Source organism: Anomaloglossus baeobatrachus, chromosome 6 (assembly GCF_048569485.1).
Source record: "Anomaloglossus baeobatrachus isolate aAnoBae1 chromosome 6, aAnoBae1.hap1, whole genome shotgun sequence".
NCBI lineage: Eukaryota > Metazoa > Chordata > Amphibia > Anura > Aromobatidae > Anomaloglossus > Anomaloglossus baeobatrachus.
The window spans coordinates 404,646,832-404,665,694 of NC_134358.1; the positions used below are offsets into that span (position 1 = coordinate 404,646,832).

The 18,863-nt window shown below is 42.9% G+C and overlaps 1 protein-coding gene across 1 annotated transcript in view; it reads right to left on the reverse strand.

Annotated features, from left to right (window-relative positions):
- Positions 1-548: 548 nt before the first annotated feature.
- Positions 549-18,863, reverse strand: part of LOC142243945 (mediator of RNA polymerase II transcription subunit 1-like) — a 196,190-nt gene continuing 177,875 nt past the window's right edge. The window contains exons 12-18 of the mRNA XM_075316138.1: positions 17,329-17,437; positions 16,453-16,577; positions 11,768-11,874; positions 11,263-11,461; positions 6,440-6,535; positions 3,210-3,318; positions 549-1,245 (exon numbers count right to left, since the gene is read on the reverse strand). Coding sequence (XP_075172253.1) covers positions 549-1,245; positions 3,210-3,318; positions 6,440-6,535; positions 11,263-11,461; positions 11,768-11,874; positions 16,453-16,577; positions 17,329-17,437 — 1,442 coding nt within the window. The remainder of the gene's footprint in view (positions 1,246-3,209; positions 3,319-6,439; positions 6,536-11,262; positions 11,462-11,767; positions 11,875-16,452; positions 16,578-17,328; positions 17,438-18,863) is intronic.

Sequence of the window (18,863 nt, forward strand, 5' to 3'; positions counted from 1 at the left end):
TTAGGCTGGGGAGTATCCAATAACAGTGGACCTCCCTAGTCTGAGAATACCAGACCACAGCTGTCCGCTTTACCTTGGCTGGTGATCCAATTTGCGGGGGAACCCCACGTTTTTTGTTTTAAACTATTTATTTAATGTAAAATAATAGCGTGGGGTGCCCTCTGTTTTGGATTACCAGCCAAGGTGAAGCTACCAGCTGTGGTTTGCAGGCTACAGCCGTCTGCTTTACCCTAGCTGGCTACAAAAGTTGGGGGACCCCACATCATTTTTTTTTTTAATTACTTATTTATTTTTTGGCTAAATACAAGGCTAGGCACCCTTTAGTGCCACATGAAAGTGACTAAAGGGTGCCAGCTTAGAATTTGCAGGGAGGTGGGACATTATATATGTCCTTAGTTTCTCAAGAAATTTTCATGAGAAAAATCACTTTTCTAGTGCGCACATAGCCTTAAGCCTTAATTTTTTAACATTTACTTATTGAGGGCTGGGGAAGGAACACACGAGTCTTATCATGCAGCATAATTTTCCCCTCATAGGTTTATTTGGAATTAATAGGATTCATCAATTTCATGCTCAAACATGCTTCTGGGCACCGGTTCTTCTGGAATGCTCGTGTTGGGCTCTTCTGTAATGCTTAAACTCTGCTCTCTGCTCATACTGGAACTTGTATCCTCAGTATCATTGGGACTTGGATCTTCAGGCATAATAGGGCTAAGTTCCTGTATAAGGCTTGAGCTTGGTTCTTCTGCAAGATTAGAATTAGATTCCTCTGTAACACTAGGTTCTTCTGCAAGACTAGAATAAGATTCCTCCGTAACACTATGTTTTTCTGCAAGATTAGCAGATTCCTCTCTTACACTAGAGTTATGCTCCTCTACGCCACTGGGGCCGATTCCTGAATGGATAAAATAGATTTCTTCTGTGTAGCTGGCACTTAGTTCTAGGGTTTCAGAGGAACCAGATTCCTGCAATTCAAGTGACTGTACACGACCACTATCTTCAGCATTGGGTAACGTACCCTCATTCTGCTCATTGTCCTCATTTTTGGGTATATTTGTACAGGTTGGCTCTTCAGTTTGTGGTGTGCTGTGTGGTTGTTGAATTACATCTTCTTCTTGACATTCTGGAAAAATTGGAGACAGAACATTGCTCTCATTTGCGCTTTTTATCTCTTTATGTTCAGAAACGTTCATTTCCTGCCCAGTCTTAAAGATAGTGTTCATTGTTAAGGGAATTGACATGGAACTGCGGAGAAAGACAAGATATAAATTGGAAGTCAATGATGAATTTATAAGTTTTCTTTTAATCATTTGTACAGAATTTAATTTCAATATTGTATATCCATTGATATTGCAAATCAGGGACAAACTTGTCATAATGTTATGGCATATCCTAACCATATCCCACAATGTGTAACCACAGCATTGCCTGTAACAGGCTTTGAAGCATTTATTACTCTTCGGAAGAGGACAGATCAGAAGAGCATGGACAGTGGTGACACAACCATTTTCCTCAGTGCTATAGATTTAAAATGTCTTGATATTGATTACGATGGGACTTGTTCTTGAAAATTATAGAATGATCAATAACATTCCTTTCCCAAGAAGCTGCAAAAAGCCTAGTGCATGCCCTTATCTCTTGCCTGGATTATTGCAACCTCCTGCTCTGTGGCCTCCCTTCTAACAGTCTCGCACCCCTACAATCTATTCTAAACTATGCTGCCTGGCTAATCCACCTGTCCCCCAGATACTCCCCGACCTCTCCTCAATCCCTTCACTGGCTTCCCTGATGTGAATAAATTTGAATTAAATTCCAGTTTGGGGCTCCCTCTTGTGGTCAGTGCTGGTAGTGCAGTAGACTTGGTGAATGGGAAACAGACAGCTGAGGAGGATTGGCAAGCAGGCCATTCGGATTGGGCTTATATAACAGTAGTTTCTTCCTGTTCTTTGCCGGTGCTCAGTGTATCTCCTGTGTGTTAAGGACATTCTGAAATCGGCCCTTTTCTCTGTGTCTACCAGAACTCCTCTCAGATAAGTTGGTCTTTGTACCTCTGCTTATGGTTTTCACTTTCTTGTTATTTTGCCTGTGTGGAGTTCTTGGTGGAGTTGGATCATTCCCTGCTGGGAGTATCTGTCTACTATGCTCCATGTTCTGCTATATATGGTGTTTTGTCATGTTTGGTACTAAATTCAGTCCCTCCTCTATATCAGTGTTTTTCTTCGATTCCAGTAAGACCAGAGTACTGATATAGTGGGGAAGAGTCTGTGTAGGCTCAGTATTTTTCCATATCAGGCATGCTGGTATTTACTAGGGTTTTTACGGCTGCAGTCAGTGCTCTTTCCTATCCTTTCCTATGCAGATAGTTTGGGCCTCATATTTGCTGAATCTGTTCTCTAGCTACGTATTGTGTTTTCCTATATCACCGTAGTCTTTACATGTGGGGCACTATCTATCTTTAGGGACTGCTCCGAGGCAGATTAGCTTTTCTAACATTTCTCTCTGTAAGAATATTTAGTTCTCCGGCTGTGTCGAGACGACCAGGCCATCGTAGGCACACCATACGGCAACTTCTAGTTGTGTGTCAGTATTAGGTCTGTAGGCCATTAATGTTCCAGCCACTCGTTATTTTTTGGGTTTCCGAGTTTTTGTCCTTTTTATGATCCTCCTCGGTTACTGAATCATAATACTTCCCATTGCCAAAATGATTCCAGTTCAAAACACTAACCATGACATACAAAGCCATCCACAACCTGTCTCCTCCCTACATCTGTGACCTAGTCTCCCGGTACTTACCTTCCCTACTCCCCTCTCATCTCCTCTTCCCACCATCGCATTTAAGATTTCCCCCATGCCTTCCCATACTTTGGAATGCTCTGCCACAGCATATCAGAGTCTCGCCTACCTTGATAAGCTTCAAAAGGAACCTGAAGACCCACCTCTTCCAACAAGCCTACAACATGCCGTAACCCACAGTCTGATATAGCGCCGCACAACCAGTTCTACCCTCACCTACTGTATCCTCACCCATCCTTTGTAGACTGTGCGCCCTCGCGGACAGGGTCCTCTCTCCTTCTGTACCGGTCTGTGCCTTGTATGGTTTATGATTACTGTACTTGTCCCTATTATGTATATCCCTTTCACATGTAAAGCGCCATGGAATAGATGGCGCTATAATAATAAATAATAATGACAAAATAGTCTATAGTTACCTTTTCAGGACTTTCACTATGAACTCAGTGTTCCAGGGTGAAGGTGGGTCTGATAGGCCAGTGTAGACACTAGACACCAATCTCCTGCAGCTCAAGACGTCAACAACAACTACAGAAACATGAGAAATATTACTTCTCACAAGTCAAAATGGATGTAAGAGATTTTCAGTAAAGATTAAGTACAATGATCTGCTTAGTGTCTTTTTTTTGCATTTCTCAATTTTAAACCTAAATGTAAGATGTTATATGTATACTTAAAGCCGAACTGTCGTTTTAATTTTTATTTTATAAATCAATAGTACACATGAAAATAAGCAACTTTTAATAGATCTTAGACAAATCTGCTTCTTTCTCTGCCAGAATTGATCAGTAATTATCAAATTCTCAATTTTGAGGTAAAATCTGTATTCAGAACAATAAGAAGAAAATAGTAAATAGTACAAGAAGAAAATAGTAAATTTGTCTGATAAGAAATATTACAAAGTTACTTATATTCTGGTGTACTATTCCTTTATGGAGATAAAAATTAAGACACTTATGCTTTAAAGAAGACCTGTCACTAGATCAAAAGGGACCAGGTTTTTGCTCTATGTACATTGTTACATAGGTTGAAAAAAGACCTTGGTCCATCTACTTCAACCTTTTGCCAGCAATTATTATATTTTGTCAATTAATTTATAACCAACAATGTTGTCTACTGAGGAAATCATCCAGGCCTTTTTTAAAAGCTCTTATAGTATCTGCCATTACTACCTCTTGTGGTAGGGCATTCCACAGTGACTGCTCTTACTGTAAATAACCCTTTCCTATTTAGCTGCCGGAATCTCTTTTCTTCCACTCGCCGTGCGTGCCCCCTGGTCCTTAGTATTGTCTTTTCAATGAATAAGTCATGTGCCAGTCCTTTATATTGACCACACATGCATTTGTACATATAAAGGACATCTCCTCTGAGACGTCTTTTTTCTAAGCTAAACAAATCCAACTTTTCCAACTTCACATCATATGGGAGGCCTTCCATTCCTTGTAGTAGTCTAGTTAACCGCCTTTGGACTATCTTCTTAATATCCTTTTTAAAATATGGAGTCCAAAGTTGAATCCCATATTCCAGATGTGGTCTTACAAGTGATTTATAGAGGGGTAACAATACGATGGGCGTAACTAATAAGCTGTAAACCAGACACTGTGCACCTACATGTGTGAACAGTGTCTTACACAAGTCATTTGTGTACAATTTTATCACCAAGCAATCACCACCTCCATACATTGGTAGTGTGTGAGTGGTTGCTCCATTAGTGTTTTGCACCGGTCATGCCTCCATCTTTATTGGGGGACTTTGCTGCATCCTGTCAGTGCATTAGATTCTTTGGCCTGGGCAGGTTAAAATGGCTGCCCTCTTGTTGCTGTAAATAGTTTGGTGTCGTCAGCAAAGACTGACACTTTATTAATGACCTTGTGGATGGAATTTAGAGTAAAGATATTAAAAAGAATTTGTCCTAGCACAGATCAATGCGGCACCCCACTGCTGACTATAGCCCAATTGGAGAAAGTACCATATATGATGACTCTTTGTTCCCTATCTTTTAGCCAATTCCTTAGGGTACCGTCTCACTAAACGACGTACCAGCGATTCCGACCACGATACGTCCTGGTCAGGATCGCTGGTGCGTCGCAACATGGTCGCTGGTGAGCTGTCAATCAGGCAGATCTCATCAGCGACCAGCCACCATCGACTCTTAACGATGTTGCGCTTGGTAACCAGGGTAAATATCTGGTAACTAAGGAAAGCGTTTTGCTTGGTTACCAGATATTTACCCTGGTTACCAGCGTACACTGCTTACAGGCTTCCAGCGCTTGCTCCCTGTATACGTAGCTAGGGTACACATCGGGTTACTAAGCAAAGCGCTTTGCTTGGTTACCCGATATTTACCCTGGCTACGTGTGCAGGGAGCCATCGCTAAGTGGTGTACGCTGGTAACCAGGGTAAATATCGGGTAACCAAGCAAAGCGCTTTGCTTAGTTACCAGATATTTACCCTGGTTACCAGCGTACGCTGCTTACAGAGTCGGTGCTCGTTGGTCTCCCGCCGTCAAACACGCCGATGTGTGCTGCACATCGGGAGACCAACAAGCAAAAAATGAACCAGAACAGTGTGTAACGATCAGCGATTTCACAGCAGGGGCCAGGTCGCTGCTTAGTGTCAAACACAGCGAGATCGCTGTTGAGGTCACTGGTACGTCACAAAACCTGTGACTCAGCAGCGATCTCGCTATGTGAGAAGTACCCCTTACTCATCTGCTTATAGTTTCCCCTAAACCTATTCTGTTTGTTTTGTTTGTTTTCTTAATTCATCATTATAATTACAGAGATGTACGCTGTAGATGTATGAACTAATTATTATTATTTATTTATTTTTTTAAGTACCTGATCAGTAACGAGGTAATGCCCCCCTCTTGAAATGGTTAACAAATGAACACACAAACACATCTCGGCTATCTTGTCTCAGCATCCATCTTCCTTAATAGGGAATCACCACTTTTAAAAAAGGGTCATCAGTGCTTTTTATTTATTTATTTTTACTATTCTTTGTGTATGTGTACGTAGAATGCTGAATCCTGTCAGCTTTTAATATAATCACTGTCAGCATTCTGCTCTATTGCCTAGATACTAGACTAAATAGTGACGCTGGTCACATGCAATTTAGGAGAATCTGGTTATATCCCGAGGGAAACCTTTTCCCCTTGCGGACACTGAAAAAACAATCTGGCTGCCAGTGAGGGGACGTAGAGCTACAATGCTGCTCTGGGAAATATTCAAATTGTCTCTTCAGGGAGGAAGGAGACAAACTCCAGTGCCACCTATTGGAAGTAGCAATCCTAAAAGTCAAAAGTGACCCTATAACGAGCCTTGTCATATGACTTAGGATTTATGCCAGTGGAGCATTGCAGCTATAGATAGGCAGATGGATGGATTTCCGAAAAGTTCAGTTTAAACAGTTATTGTACTTTGCCTATTTATCACAATTTGTAAATCAATATTTAAAAATGTTGCCTTCTTACCCTGCCCCCACAAAAAAAAAAAATCATTCCAGTGTCTCACCCACTAGAACCATGTAGCACGGGTATTTTTGCCGTCTTTTCTCACCTCCATTATAAGAGCATCACTAAGCAAGTAGTAAGTTATAAGAAAAATAAAATTCATACAAAAAACCCCAAACATTAAATGATACATACCACAGCAGAGACTGGCTCCGTTAGGATGTTGAAAGGAAATGGTGATTTTTAAATCTTTTTCCAAGGAGACCTCAAAGTGTAGCATATTTGTATGATCTAAAAGAATGAAACGTGACAAGGTTAAGAATAAACCTAAATGCAAGCAAAAATGGACTACCCTGTAGTGAACTAAGGCCTTGTCTTTACCTTGTCTTTTACCCTCTTCTCCCAGCCAAAAGTTCTTTACCAGCAGTACTGCCTCCAAATTCCCAAACAGCCATTTCTACCAACTCCCAGTCTTGCAGCATTAGGAGTAATCTATAAGTTCATACAGTTTTAGACCCGCAACACACATCCGTTTAATTTGTACGTGTGCGGTACGTATTTGCACGTACCGGAGACATGTACACACGGAGACCCATGTTATTCAATGGTAGATGGCGCACACACACGTAAAAATCACACGGAACGTGTGTCCGTGTGGTAAGTACGTGTGTGTGCTTTTCTACACGGACAACATGTCCGTTTTTGGCCGGCAGCACGCAGGCACGGACCCGCTTTAATCTATGGGTCCGTGCCTGTACGTACCGCACACGGAGTATGTCCGTGTTCCGCACGTTTCGTGCGTGTGCGTTTTTACACTAGCGATCTTTTTTTTTTTTAAATTAAATTCAGTATACTTACCTTTTTTTCTGCTGTTCTCAGTCATACTTACATTGGCGCTCGTTTTTTTTCTTCCCCCGGCTCATACCGCTCCCCGATCACCAGCGCGGCGAGGAACAGCTGTGCAGAGAATACGCGGCAACAATTACTTTGAACATGCCGGCCGCTCATTAATCAATCTCGTATTCCCTGCTTTCCCCACCCACAGACACCTATGATTGGTTGCAGTCAGACACGCCCCCCACGCTGAGTGACAGCTGTCTCACTGCACCCAATCACAGCAGCCGGTGGGCGTGTCTATACTGTGCAGGAAAATAAATAAATAATTTAAAAAAACAGCGTGCGGTCCCCCCCAATTTTAATACCAGCCAGATAAAGCCATACGGCTGAAGGCTGGTATTCTCAGGATGGGGTGCCCCACGTTATGGGGAGCCCCCCAGCCTAACAATATCAGTCAGCAGCCGCCCAGAATTGCCGCATACATTATATGCGACAGTTCTGGGACTGTACCCGGCTCTTCCCGATTTACCCTGGTGCGTTGGCAAATCGGGGTAATAAGGAGTTATTGGCAGCCCATAGCTGCCAATAAGTCCTAGATTAATCATGTCAGGCGTCTCCCCGAGATACCTTCCATGATTAATCTGTAAATTACAGTAAACACACACACCCGAACAATCCTTTATTAGAAAAAAAAACACTAACAAATTGCCTTGTTCACCAATTTTATAAGCCCGAAAAAGCCCTCCATGTCCTGCGTAATCCAGGATGGTCCAGTGTCACTTCCAGCTGTGCTGCATGAAGGTGACCGGAGCTGCAGAAGACACCGCCGCTCCTGTCACCTCCACACAGCTAATAAAGGGAATAGCGCGATCAGTTGAGCTGTCACTGAGGTTACTCGCGGCCAACGCTGAATACAGCTGATCGCGCTATTCCCTTCATTAGCTGCGTGGAGGTGACAGGAGCGGCGGTGTCTTCTGAAGCTCCGGTCACCTTCATGCAGCAAAGCTGGAAGCGACGTTGGACCATCCTGGATGACACCGGTTATGGAGGGGTTTTTCGGGCTTATAAAATTGGTGAACAAGGCAATTTGTTAGTGTTTTTTTTCTAATAAAGGATTGTTCGGGTGTGTGTGTTTATTTACTGTAATTTACAGATTAATCATGGAAGGTATCTCGGGGAGATGCCTGACATGATTAATCTAGGACTTATTGGCAGCTATGGGCTGCCATTAACTCCTTATTACCCCGATTTGCCAACGCACCAGGGCAAATCGGGAAGAGCCGGGTACAGTCCCAGAACTGTCGCATATAATGTATGCGGCAATTCTGGGCAGCTGCTGACTGATATTGTTAGGCTGGGGGGCTCCCCATAACGTGGGGCTCCCCATCCTGAGAATACCAGCCTTCAGCCGTATGGCTTTATCCGGCTGGTATTAAAATTGGGGGGACCGCACGCCGTTTTTTTTTAATTATTTATTTATTTATTTTACTGCACAGTATAGACACGCCCACCGGCTGCTGTGATTGGGTGCAGTGAGACAGCTGTCACTCAGCATGGGGGGCGTGTCTGACTGCAACCAATCATAGGCGCCGGTGGGCGGGGAAAGCAGGGAATAAGAGAGATTAATGAGTGGCCTGCATATTCAAAGTAATTGTTGCCGCGTATTCTCTGCACAGCTGTTCCTCACCGTGCTGGTGATCGGGGAGCGGTAAGTATGAGAGAGGGCTGCTCACTTCAGTCACTCGGGGGATTAGCGGTCACTGGTGAATCCTTCACAGGTGACCGCTAATCAGTACGCGGCACACAGACAGAGCCGCGGCATGACAATGCAGTCGGGTGAAGTTCACCCGAGTTCATTCTCATCGCGCAACTCTGTCTGCTGTCAGCCGACATGTATCAACGACATTGTGCAACACACAAACGGACATTCCACGTACACATACATGGGCATTTTACACGTACACACGGCTCGCATACGCCATCACACAGATGCCATACGTACCGGAGAAACGCCGCAAAAAAACGGAACACGGACCCGAAAAACGGACAGTGTCACACGGACGTTTTTTATGCGGAAGTGTGTTTTAGGCCTTAAACACGTGCAACACTTCAATTTCTCCCTGCAGCAGTGCTTCTAGTTAAAGTCATCTTCTTCCCACCACTGCTCGTTTCCAGTCATGGCTGTTGCATTGGGACTCTTAATCAGCTCTCACTACACAGTCATGCTGTGATCAGTCCTCCTGCTCCTTGACAGACCTCCTCCTTAGAAACGTGCGCTAAGCAGATTGTCAGTCAAGGAGAGGAGATTCCAGCATACTGACTGCAGCACATGTTTAAAACCATACTTACCTGTAGATTAGTACTATAGCTGCAGATAACTACTAGTTTTTTGGGGCTGACAAGTTTCCTTTATGCCGATAAAAACCACAGACATCAGTTTGAACTAATCCTAAAGGTCACAGAAGATCAATACAATATCCTCTAATAAGTGCAAGTGTCATCAGCCCCAGTGAACAGTTTATTAAAAGGAAAAAAAAAATTATAAACCAGAGTATATTTAAGCAAATGTTCTATGTAATACACTGGCTAATTGGTAAAACTCTCCCCATATTCCCACTGCCAGAGCTGTGCTGGGAAAATCTTTAAAGTGTACTTTGTCTGAAACACCAAAATCAGTGAAAAATATAGGTTTCTGTAAAAATGTAGCCAGGCCCAATTCCTGCTGCCCATAAATTGAGCGGCGTGGATCAGGTGACAAGTTCCCTTTAATAAAAGTATGGATTTACTGGTGTTCGTATGACCAACACACTGATGTAGTCAGAGTCTGGGGGGTAGGTAGCTGACATATTCCCTTTGAACACCACTTTCTTGATAGCGTAATAACTGGTAACCTCACGGTTGACGAAAAGTGATTCACTTCTGCCACATGGAACAGGAAGAAAAGAGACCGACAGGGAATTATCAAAGTGGGATCATTTGTGCTGCCCCCGTGTCAGCAGCTGAGCTGCTCGGATCTGGGTTCTCAGTAGCTCCAGGGTCTCCAGACCCGGGGGTCGTGCGGCCACTCAAATGAACGGGGGTATTTACAAGGGATTTTATAGAGTTTGTGACGCCACCCATGGTGTGTGGTAATTAGGAGTACCACCGCTACAGTTGGAAGTACCCGGGGATAATGGAGTGGGGCAGCCAGGTGTTGTGACCCTCCAAGGGTAGGGGGGATACCCCAGGACTAGGTGATTGAAGGGGAGTGCCGTTGGATGCAAAGGGGTTACTGTGGTACACACTCAGTCCATTAAGCTGACACCGACAACTGGTCAAACAAGTCTCTGGACACCACCACTGCTGCTGAGGGGAGCTTCGTTCGGGTCCAGTCCCCAATGGTGCTGCCTGGTGATCCATGACCTGCCTCCTGGCACCAAGTTTAATTCTTTGGTGGTCCCGGTAATGTGAAACTTGCCGGGTCCCGCTCGCAACTATGGCTAAGTGTGGGAGCTTGTTCTCAGGGCTCACGCTCGGGATTTTCTGGACCGTTTTGAATTGGAAAGTCCTATCCGCCTCGTTGCGCTAATGCCCCAATTTTGGAGCGAGTGGGAACGGATCTTGAAGGCACAGTTCTCCTCGGGTAAATTATCAGGTTGCCTGAAGCTACTCCCTGACCTAGGGTCCACGTACCCAGTTGTGCCTTGGTCCCAGCCCCCCGGTGATGGTGCAAGGCCACCGGCTGTCCTCCTCGACAGATCCGTGCCCCTTGCCACGATCCCCTGCGACCGGGGGCCAGTTCCTCTAGGCCCAGGCCACAGTCTGCCACCTAGATTACTTCCCAGGAGCCCCCTCCCTCCCTCCTCTCACTTTCACTTCTCAGACTTGACTCACTCCTGACCTCTCCTCCCCAACCCACCAGGTGGGCGACTCTATGCCACTCAAGCCGTCCACTGGTGTGTTTGGTGGGTGTGGTGCAGGGTGTATCTAGGATTTGATTAGCTGATGTAGGCAACACCATTATAGTTATGGACCCTAAACCAAGAAGGAGGTGGATACTGCATGGGAGGGCAGATTGTGCAATACCCTGTGACGACCTGATAGTCCAGGGGCGTCACACATCAGTATAAGGATAACTTTGTGTTAACTTGGTTAACCCATTATGCACAAAAAAAGGCAACAGAAAATAAATCTATATTTACCAGTAGGGTTTATTGTGCCAGATATACAGCTGTTAAGCAGGGTATTGTAGGCGGCCTGGTGTCGTAAAACCTCCAGAATTGATGGGACATGGTTTGGATGGATAAAAGGTATTTTTTTCACTAATGCACCAATCACACCATTTTCTTTATCCAGTCTGCTGTTCAACACAAAACACTGATCCTCACCGCCTGAAAGAGACTAAGTAGAAGCATCTCATCAAGCACTACAAGCATTCCGTGTGTAGGATTCTGTTATGTGCTTCTCGTACGAGTGATATGCGTGGTTTTCACAGATAGCACTCACACTAACGATATTCTGAAATGGGGCTGTAAAATGTCCAATTCTTTTCTTTGGACCAAGTGATCCACAGAAAAAAAAATAAATAAAAAAATAAAATATTTAATGAAAGGACATACAAGAAACCGTGCCATCTGTGCAAGAAAGTCTCCTGGCACAAGCCCCCAGCTGGTGCATACTCCAACAAAGGACAGTGTGAAAACCTACCACGGCAAACTGGACTTCTTTATCAGCGAGATCCTCCATGCACTTATGCTTCGCTCCAATAACCAACTTATGAAGTAGACTTTGTTTTGTGGAAATGACAGGAAGGCCTTTAAAATAAGAGGTCCATATTGTAAATACTGGTAGAGTATAGCATATAAAAGTAATCCTACCATCTATTAAATCTCACATATAAAAATTTATTTTTTTCTTTTGTAATTTAAGTCTCAAATCCTATTCTGCTGATTGCTCTATGGTGTGATATTAGGGAGGTGTTAGCAAGAAGTGGTTAAATGGTTAAAGGGAATGTGTCACCAGGTTTTTGCTCCTTCATCTGAGAGCAGCATAATCTAGAGACAGAGATCCTGATTCCAGCAATCACAAAAAGAGGGAAGAAAGAGGAACCGCTCACCGTTCAGAAGGTATGCCGGTATGGACCTTTGTAGTAAAGTCCTCAAGATCCAAGCACGATATGAGGTAGCCAACCGCACAGTACGTAGAACCACAGAAGAAGAAAAATATCTGCTAGGAATCCATGGGAAATATATAAAAATTAACTTTTAATATTCCATTAAAACTCCATTACACTGGCATCTTCCATACTGCCATATTCAGTGGTTATATGGGAGGACAACGCATTTTGGCAACACCACCTTCCTCCAGTCGTCGCCGAAACGCGTTCTCACATATAACCACTGAATGTGGCAGTATGGAAGATGCCAGTGTAACGGAGTTTTAATGGAACAATAAAAGTTAATTTTTATATATTTCCCATGGATTTTTAACAGATATTTTTGTTCTGTGATTCCAGCGATGTGTCACTTATTGAGCTGTTTGCTGTCCTTTTTATAAAATCAATGTTTTCTCTGCTGCAGATCTAGCAGTTATACAGTGCTCATGAATATTCTGGACTACCTGACTGTTGTCCAAGTAGTCCTTTAATGACAAAATCACTGATTAATCAGCAGTAGATTATTAAAACTACACTAAGCAGCTCAGTAAGTGACACATTGCTGGAATCAGGGTTTCTGCCCCTACGTTATGCAGCTCTCTGATTAGGTGGCAAAAACCTGGTGACAGATTTTCTGTGAAAATTGACCCCCCCCTCCCTCCTCCCATACACATTACACAAAAATATTCTAAACCAGCATATAGTCAGCTGGACTAGCTGACTAAGGTTTATGGGGGTCCCTTGAATTGTCCAATTACATGTCAGGATAGAAAAGGATAGGACAGCTGAAACTTTAATGCGTGACCCTTTTATTTTAGGTGAGAGAAGACTTTGTTTCCCACTTTTCACTACAGAAAAAAAAAATCTGAATACGTGGCGGAGGTAAGTAGGTAAGTGCTCATGTGTACGGGGCAGTGTTATGTGATTGGGACCATTTAAACAGGGGCAGTCTAGTCTAATCCATAAAACTGCAGTCATGCTTTATTATATAAATGTGACCGTCTAGTCAGATTCTGTCCGGGAGTATGCATATCTGACACCGGCAAATCCTCACAGGGTGTGCAATATGAGGATTCACAAGTCTGCAGTGTGTCGATTTAGACTGGACTTCCTTCATGTCTTCCTTCATGTCTATAGATACCTCTTCTGGTCCATTAAAGACAATCTACACTGTAAAAGTTCAAGCAAGTGAGCTAAAGCTAATGTACAATGAGCTCTGTAAGAGCACCAATAATTATATACAGCATGTCGCAAAAGTGAGTACACCCCTCACATTTATGTAAATATTTTATTATATGTATTCATGGGACAACACTGAAGATATGGCATGTTGATACAATGTAATGTAGTCACTGTACAGCTTGTATAACAAGTATAAATTTGGTGCCCTCTAAACTCAACACAGCCATTAATGTCAAAGCTGCGGGCAACAAAAGTGACCTTAACCCTACTGATCATCTGTGGGGTATCCTCAAAACAGAAGGTGAAGTGGTGCAAGGTCTCTACCATCCACGAGCTCTGTGATGTCGTCATGGAGGATGAAAGAGGATCCAGCGGCTCGTGTGAAGCTCTAGTGAACTCCATGCCCAGGAGAGTTAAAAGTGGTTGTCCCATAATAAAGTACATTTTAATCAATAAGTCTTGGAATAATAATACTAATAATAATAATAAATAAATAAGAATTTCCACAATTGGAGGTGTTTAAAAAAAAAATATATAAATGTTTCTATGCTACAAATAATTCTTTGGAGGTAAAACATTGGTTTCAAAACAGTCACGGAAATGCTTTACCTCACAAAAATAGTCAGCTGTGACTCCATGCTGTAATGTCTTCATATTCTCTCTTTCATTCTCCCCGGCCAGGAGCTGTGGTATGTATGATCAGACCATGTCCCTGTGCGGTCAGACACGGCCATTACACAGTACATAGCAGAGACATATATATAAGATTATGTCAGCACAGGAAAAGTTTTTTTTTTCTTTTTCAATTGTGAAAAAGATTATTACAAGATCTGTTGATTAAAATGCATTTTAAAGTTTGTTTGAGAGAAGACCCCTTTAAAGGCAGTGCTTGAAAATAATGGTGTCGTGTCACTCAAAATATTGACACATTTTGCACAATTTGGCCATTTTCACTTAGGGGTGGTACTCACTTTTGTTGCCAGCGGTTTACAAATTAATGGCTGCGTGTTGAGTTTAGAAGGTACCAAATTTTACACTTGTTAATTTATACAAGCTGTACACTGACTACATTACATTGTATCAACATGTCATATCTTCAGTGTTGTCCCATGAATACATATGATGAAATATTTACAAATATGTGAGGGGTGTACTCACTTTCGTGATATACGGTCTTAAAAAAAAAAAAAATATCCATACAGTTAGGTCCAGAAATATTTGGACAGTGACACAATTTTCGCGAGTTGGGCTCTGCATGCCACCACATTGGATTTGAAATGAAACCTCTACAACAGAATTCAAGTGCAGATTGTAACGTTTAATTTGAAGGTTTGAACAAAAATATCTCATAGAAATTGTAGGAATTGTACACATTTCTTTACAAACACTCCACATTTTAGGAGGTCAAAAGTAATTGGACAAATAAACCAAACCCAAACAAAATATTTTTATTTTCAATATTTTGTTGCGAATCCTTTGGAGGCAATCACTGCCTTAAGTCTGGAACCCATGGAAATCACCAAACGCTGGGTTTCCTCCTTCTTAATGCTTTGCCAGGCCTTTACAGCCGCAGCCTTCAGGTCTTGCTTGTTTGTGGGTCTTTCCGTCTTAAGTCTGGATTTGAGCAAGTGAAATGCATGCTCAATTGGGTTAAGATCTGGTGATTGACTTGGCCATTGCAGAATGTTCCACTTTTTTGCACTCATGAACTCCTGGGTAGCTTTGGCTGTATGCTTGGGGTCATTGTCCATCTGTACTATGAAGCGCCGTCCGATCAACTTTGCGGCATTTGGCTGAATCTGGGCTGAAAGTATATCCCTGTACACTTCAGAATTCATCCGGCTACTCTTGTCTGCTGTTATGTCATCAATAAACACAAGTGACCCAGTGCCATTGAAAGCCATGCATGCCCATGCCATCACGTTGCCTCCACCATGTTTTACAGAGGATGTGGTGTGCCTTGGATCATGTGCCATTCCCTTTCTTCTCCAAACTTTTTTCTTCCCATCATTCTGGTACAGGTTGATCTTTGTCTCATCTGTCCATAGAATACTTTTCCAGAACTGAGCTGGCTTCATGAGGTGTTTTTCTGCAAATTTAACTCTGGCCTGTCTATTTTTGGAATTGATGAATGGTTTGCATCTAGATGTGAACCCTTTGTATTTACTTTCATGGAGTCTTCTCTTTACTGTTGACTTAGAGACAGATACACCTACTTCACTGAGAGTGTTCTGGACTTCAGTTGATGATGTGAACGGGTTCTTCTTCACCAAAGAAAGTATGCGGCGATCATCCACCACTGTTGTCATCCGTGGACGCCCAGGCCTTTTTGAGTTCCCAAGCTCACCAGTCAATTCCTTTTTTCTCAGAATGTACCCGACTGTTGATTTTGCTACTCCAAGCATGTCTGCTATCTCTCTGATGGATTTTTTCTTTTTTTTCAGCCTCAGGATGTTCTGCTTCACCTCAATTGAGAGTTCCTTAGACCGCATGTTGTCTGGTCACAGCAACAGCTTCCAAATGCAAAACCACACACCTGTAATCAACCCCAGACCTTTTAACTACTTCATTGATTACAGGTTAATGAGGGAGACACCTTCAGAGTTAATTGCAGCCCTTAGAGTCCCTTGTCCAATTACTTTTGGTCCCTTGAAAAAGAGGAGGCTATGCATTACAGAGCTATGATTCCTAAACCCTTTCTCCGATTTAGATGTGAAAACTCTCATATTGCAGCTGGGAGTGTGCACTTTCAGCCCATATTATATATATAATTGTATTTCTGAACATGTTTTTGTAAACAGCTAAAATAACAAAACTTGTGTCACTGTCCAAATATTTCTGGCCCTGACTGTATGTAGGTACAAGTGAAGACAACATTTTGCCCTTTAAAAGCAGACCTTAGGAATGACTGATTAATAATCGACCCAAAACATTTTGTAAATTGAATTACATGTCAGCACAGCCCTAAAACAAAACATTCAATGACCATTTTCAAACAGAAAATAAAATTATTCCATTAAAATCATTAAATTAATAGAAGAAACATTTCTCCTACCAGTTATGTTTTGGATCTTCTGAATTAATGACAGAAGAACAGGCTCTGGATTATCAAATTTTAGAAAGAAACATGCTGGTAGTGATATACAGGATTCATCAGAGGGGGATGATGACCCAGCGACGCTTAAAAACAAAAAAATAAAATAAAATTATAAAATAGGAAAATAAACCAAAAAAATAAAATAAACCACAGCAAGTATTATTGAAAATCATTACATACAATATTTGGTCACAGCAAACCTCAATCTTTATATGAAAAGACTTAATATTCAATTGAACTTGTTGCTTTTAAAGCAAAATTTCCGATTCACTATTCTGAAGGCTGATGACCGCATTATTGCCAAAAAGGGAATTTTACAACCATGCTTAAAAAAACAAACAACACACACACACACACACACACACACACACACACACACACACACACACACACACACACACACACACACAGTCTGCCGAGCTTAGATTATAATCAGCATAATGAATTACCTACACCAATTTATCAACTTTTCACAAGTGTGCTGTCTTGTATATTTATTATTTGTTGATTTATTTATTGTTTTACCAATGCTCATGAATGAGAAGACAAGGTTATATCACAGATTGCTCAATTAAATTGGGTGCCATCATTGTAATCTGCATCAGGGATCTGTGACCAGTTAGAGCAGCGTAGCTTTAGCTTAATAGGTGGCATTACATGTGAACCGTTCAGATAAATGTCCGACCTTCTGAGCAGACTAGTAAGGAGACCAGTGACCTGAGCAGAGTACCCATCTTTATATTTCATAGTAGGGTAGATTGATAGGGGATGCCCTGGTGCATTAGACCATTTATTACTTTTGAGCTAGTTATTTGATACATATTTTTGCATTACCTTCCATCTCCCTGGGAAATATTTTGAATTAATGGACACACTGGAAGCTGGTAGTAGTTTGTTGTGCCTGTAACAGTCACCGATACATTTGATCCAACCACACGACTGTCTGGGCAAGAAAAAAAAAAAAAAAAGTTAGACATAACAAAAAATGTAACCATAGTGTAGCGCCCCTGAAGCCATTAGGGAGCTACAAGGTACTGCATCCCCACCAGGATGCAGGGCCTACCCCCTAGGGACCCAGAAGACCAGTGTCGGTAACACACAATCACTCCAGATAATCCCTGTTTTTCCCCAATTATCCCCCATAGAATAATACCAGGTTATTGTTGGACCAATGGATGGCCGCCTAGAGGTGGAGCCACTCCAATCCACTAGACCAGAGGTTCCCAACTCCAGTCCTCAAGGCACACCAACAGTGCATGTTTTCAGGATTTCCTTAGTATTGCACAGGTGATAATTTAATCACCTGCAAAGGTGCTGAATCCAACACCCATGCAATGCTAAAGAAATCCTGAAAACATGCACTGTTGGTGCGCCTTGAGGACTGGAGTTGGGAACCTCTGCACTAGACAACCAGGTGGGAGGGGCAGACAGTGGAGAGTCAGACAGTGAGAGAGACAGTAGTGTGTCGGAGACTGTGAAAGTGAGCAGACGGACTGTCAGGAGTGACCAGTGACCTGAGGACCCAGGCGGTTAGTTGCCGGTGGAGTACAGTGGAGTACTCCTGAAACTACGCACCAACGCGGTACAGAATCCTAGGTCAGGTAAAAGCTCCAGGCAGACCTGATAAAATCTGCACAATGAGAGGACCATGAAGGACCTCACTAACCTTTAAGTTCAGGACTCAGTAGCAAAGGGAGAACCAGGGACAGGACCAGAGACTCCAACCCCACAGGGTTCTCGTTACCGTCATACGGACAGCTGAAGAAGACAACCAGGAGGGAACCCTGGCCGTTGTACGCCACGGGGACCCACCAACCAAAAGACAGGTGCAGGGGAAGAAGCCACCAGGTCACTAAACTAGCACTGGGACTAAGGGGACCTGCGGTTAAGACGAGCCAGCCTCGAGTGACCAATTACCAGCTTGCAGTGAGTTAAAAGAACTAGTTACACTGAACTCCCGTTGTGGCCTACCTTCTTTCAACTTCCACCTGCATCAACTATCCTCTGGGCCCTGGCCCTGCTTGCAGAGGGCCTAACCGCCAGGCTGCCACTAACACCAGCCCCAGTAGTGAAAACTGTGCAGCGGCGTCTCTATCCTCATAGCCGCAACACCGTAAGTGGCATCACGTATAAACTTTATTAAACAATCCCCTGTAAATAATTCCCCTTTTAAAAAGCACCAAGGGCACGGAACCGGGTAACGGCCACCAAAGTGACATTCCCCAGTTATACACTGCCCGGGACAGAGTACCCCATAACCCTGGGGACACAATAGCATCAAGGAAGAAGGTTTTTACTGAGAAGATAAATACATCTGGATAACAACTGGCAATTTTTTTTTTCATTGCACACCGCCAAAAAAGCACACA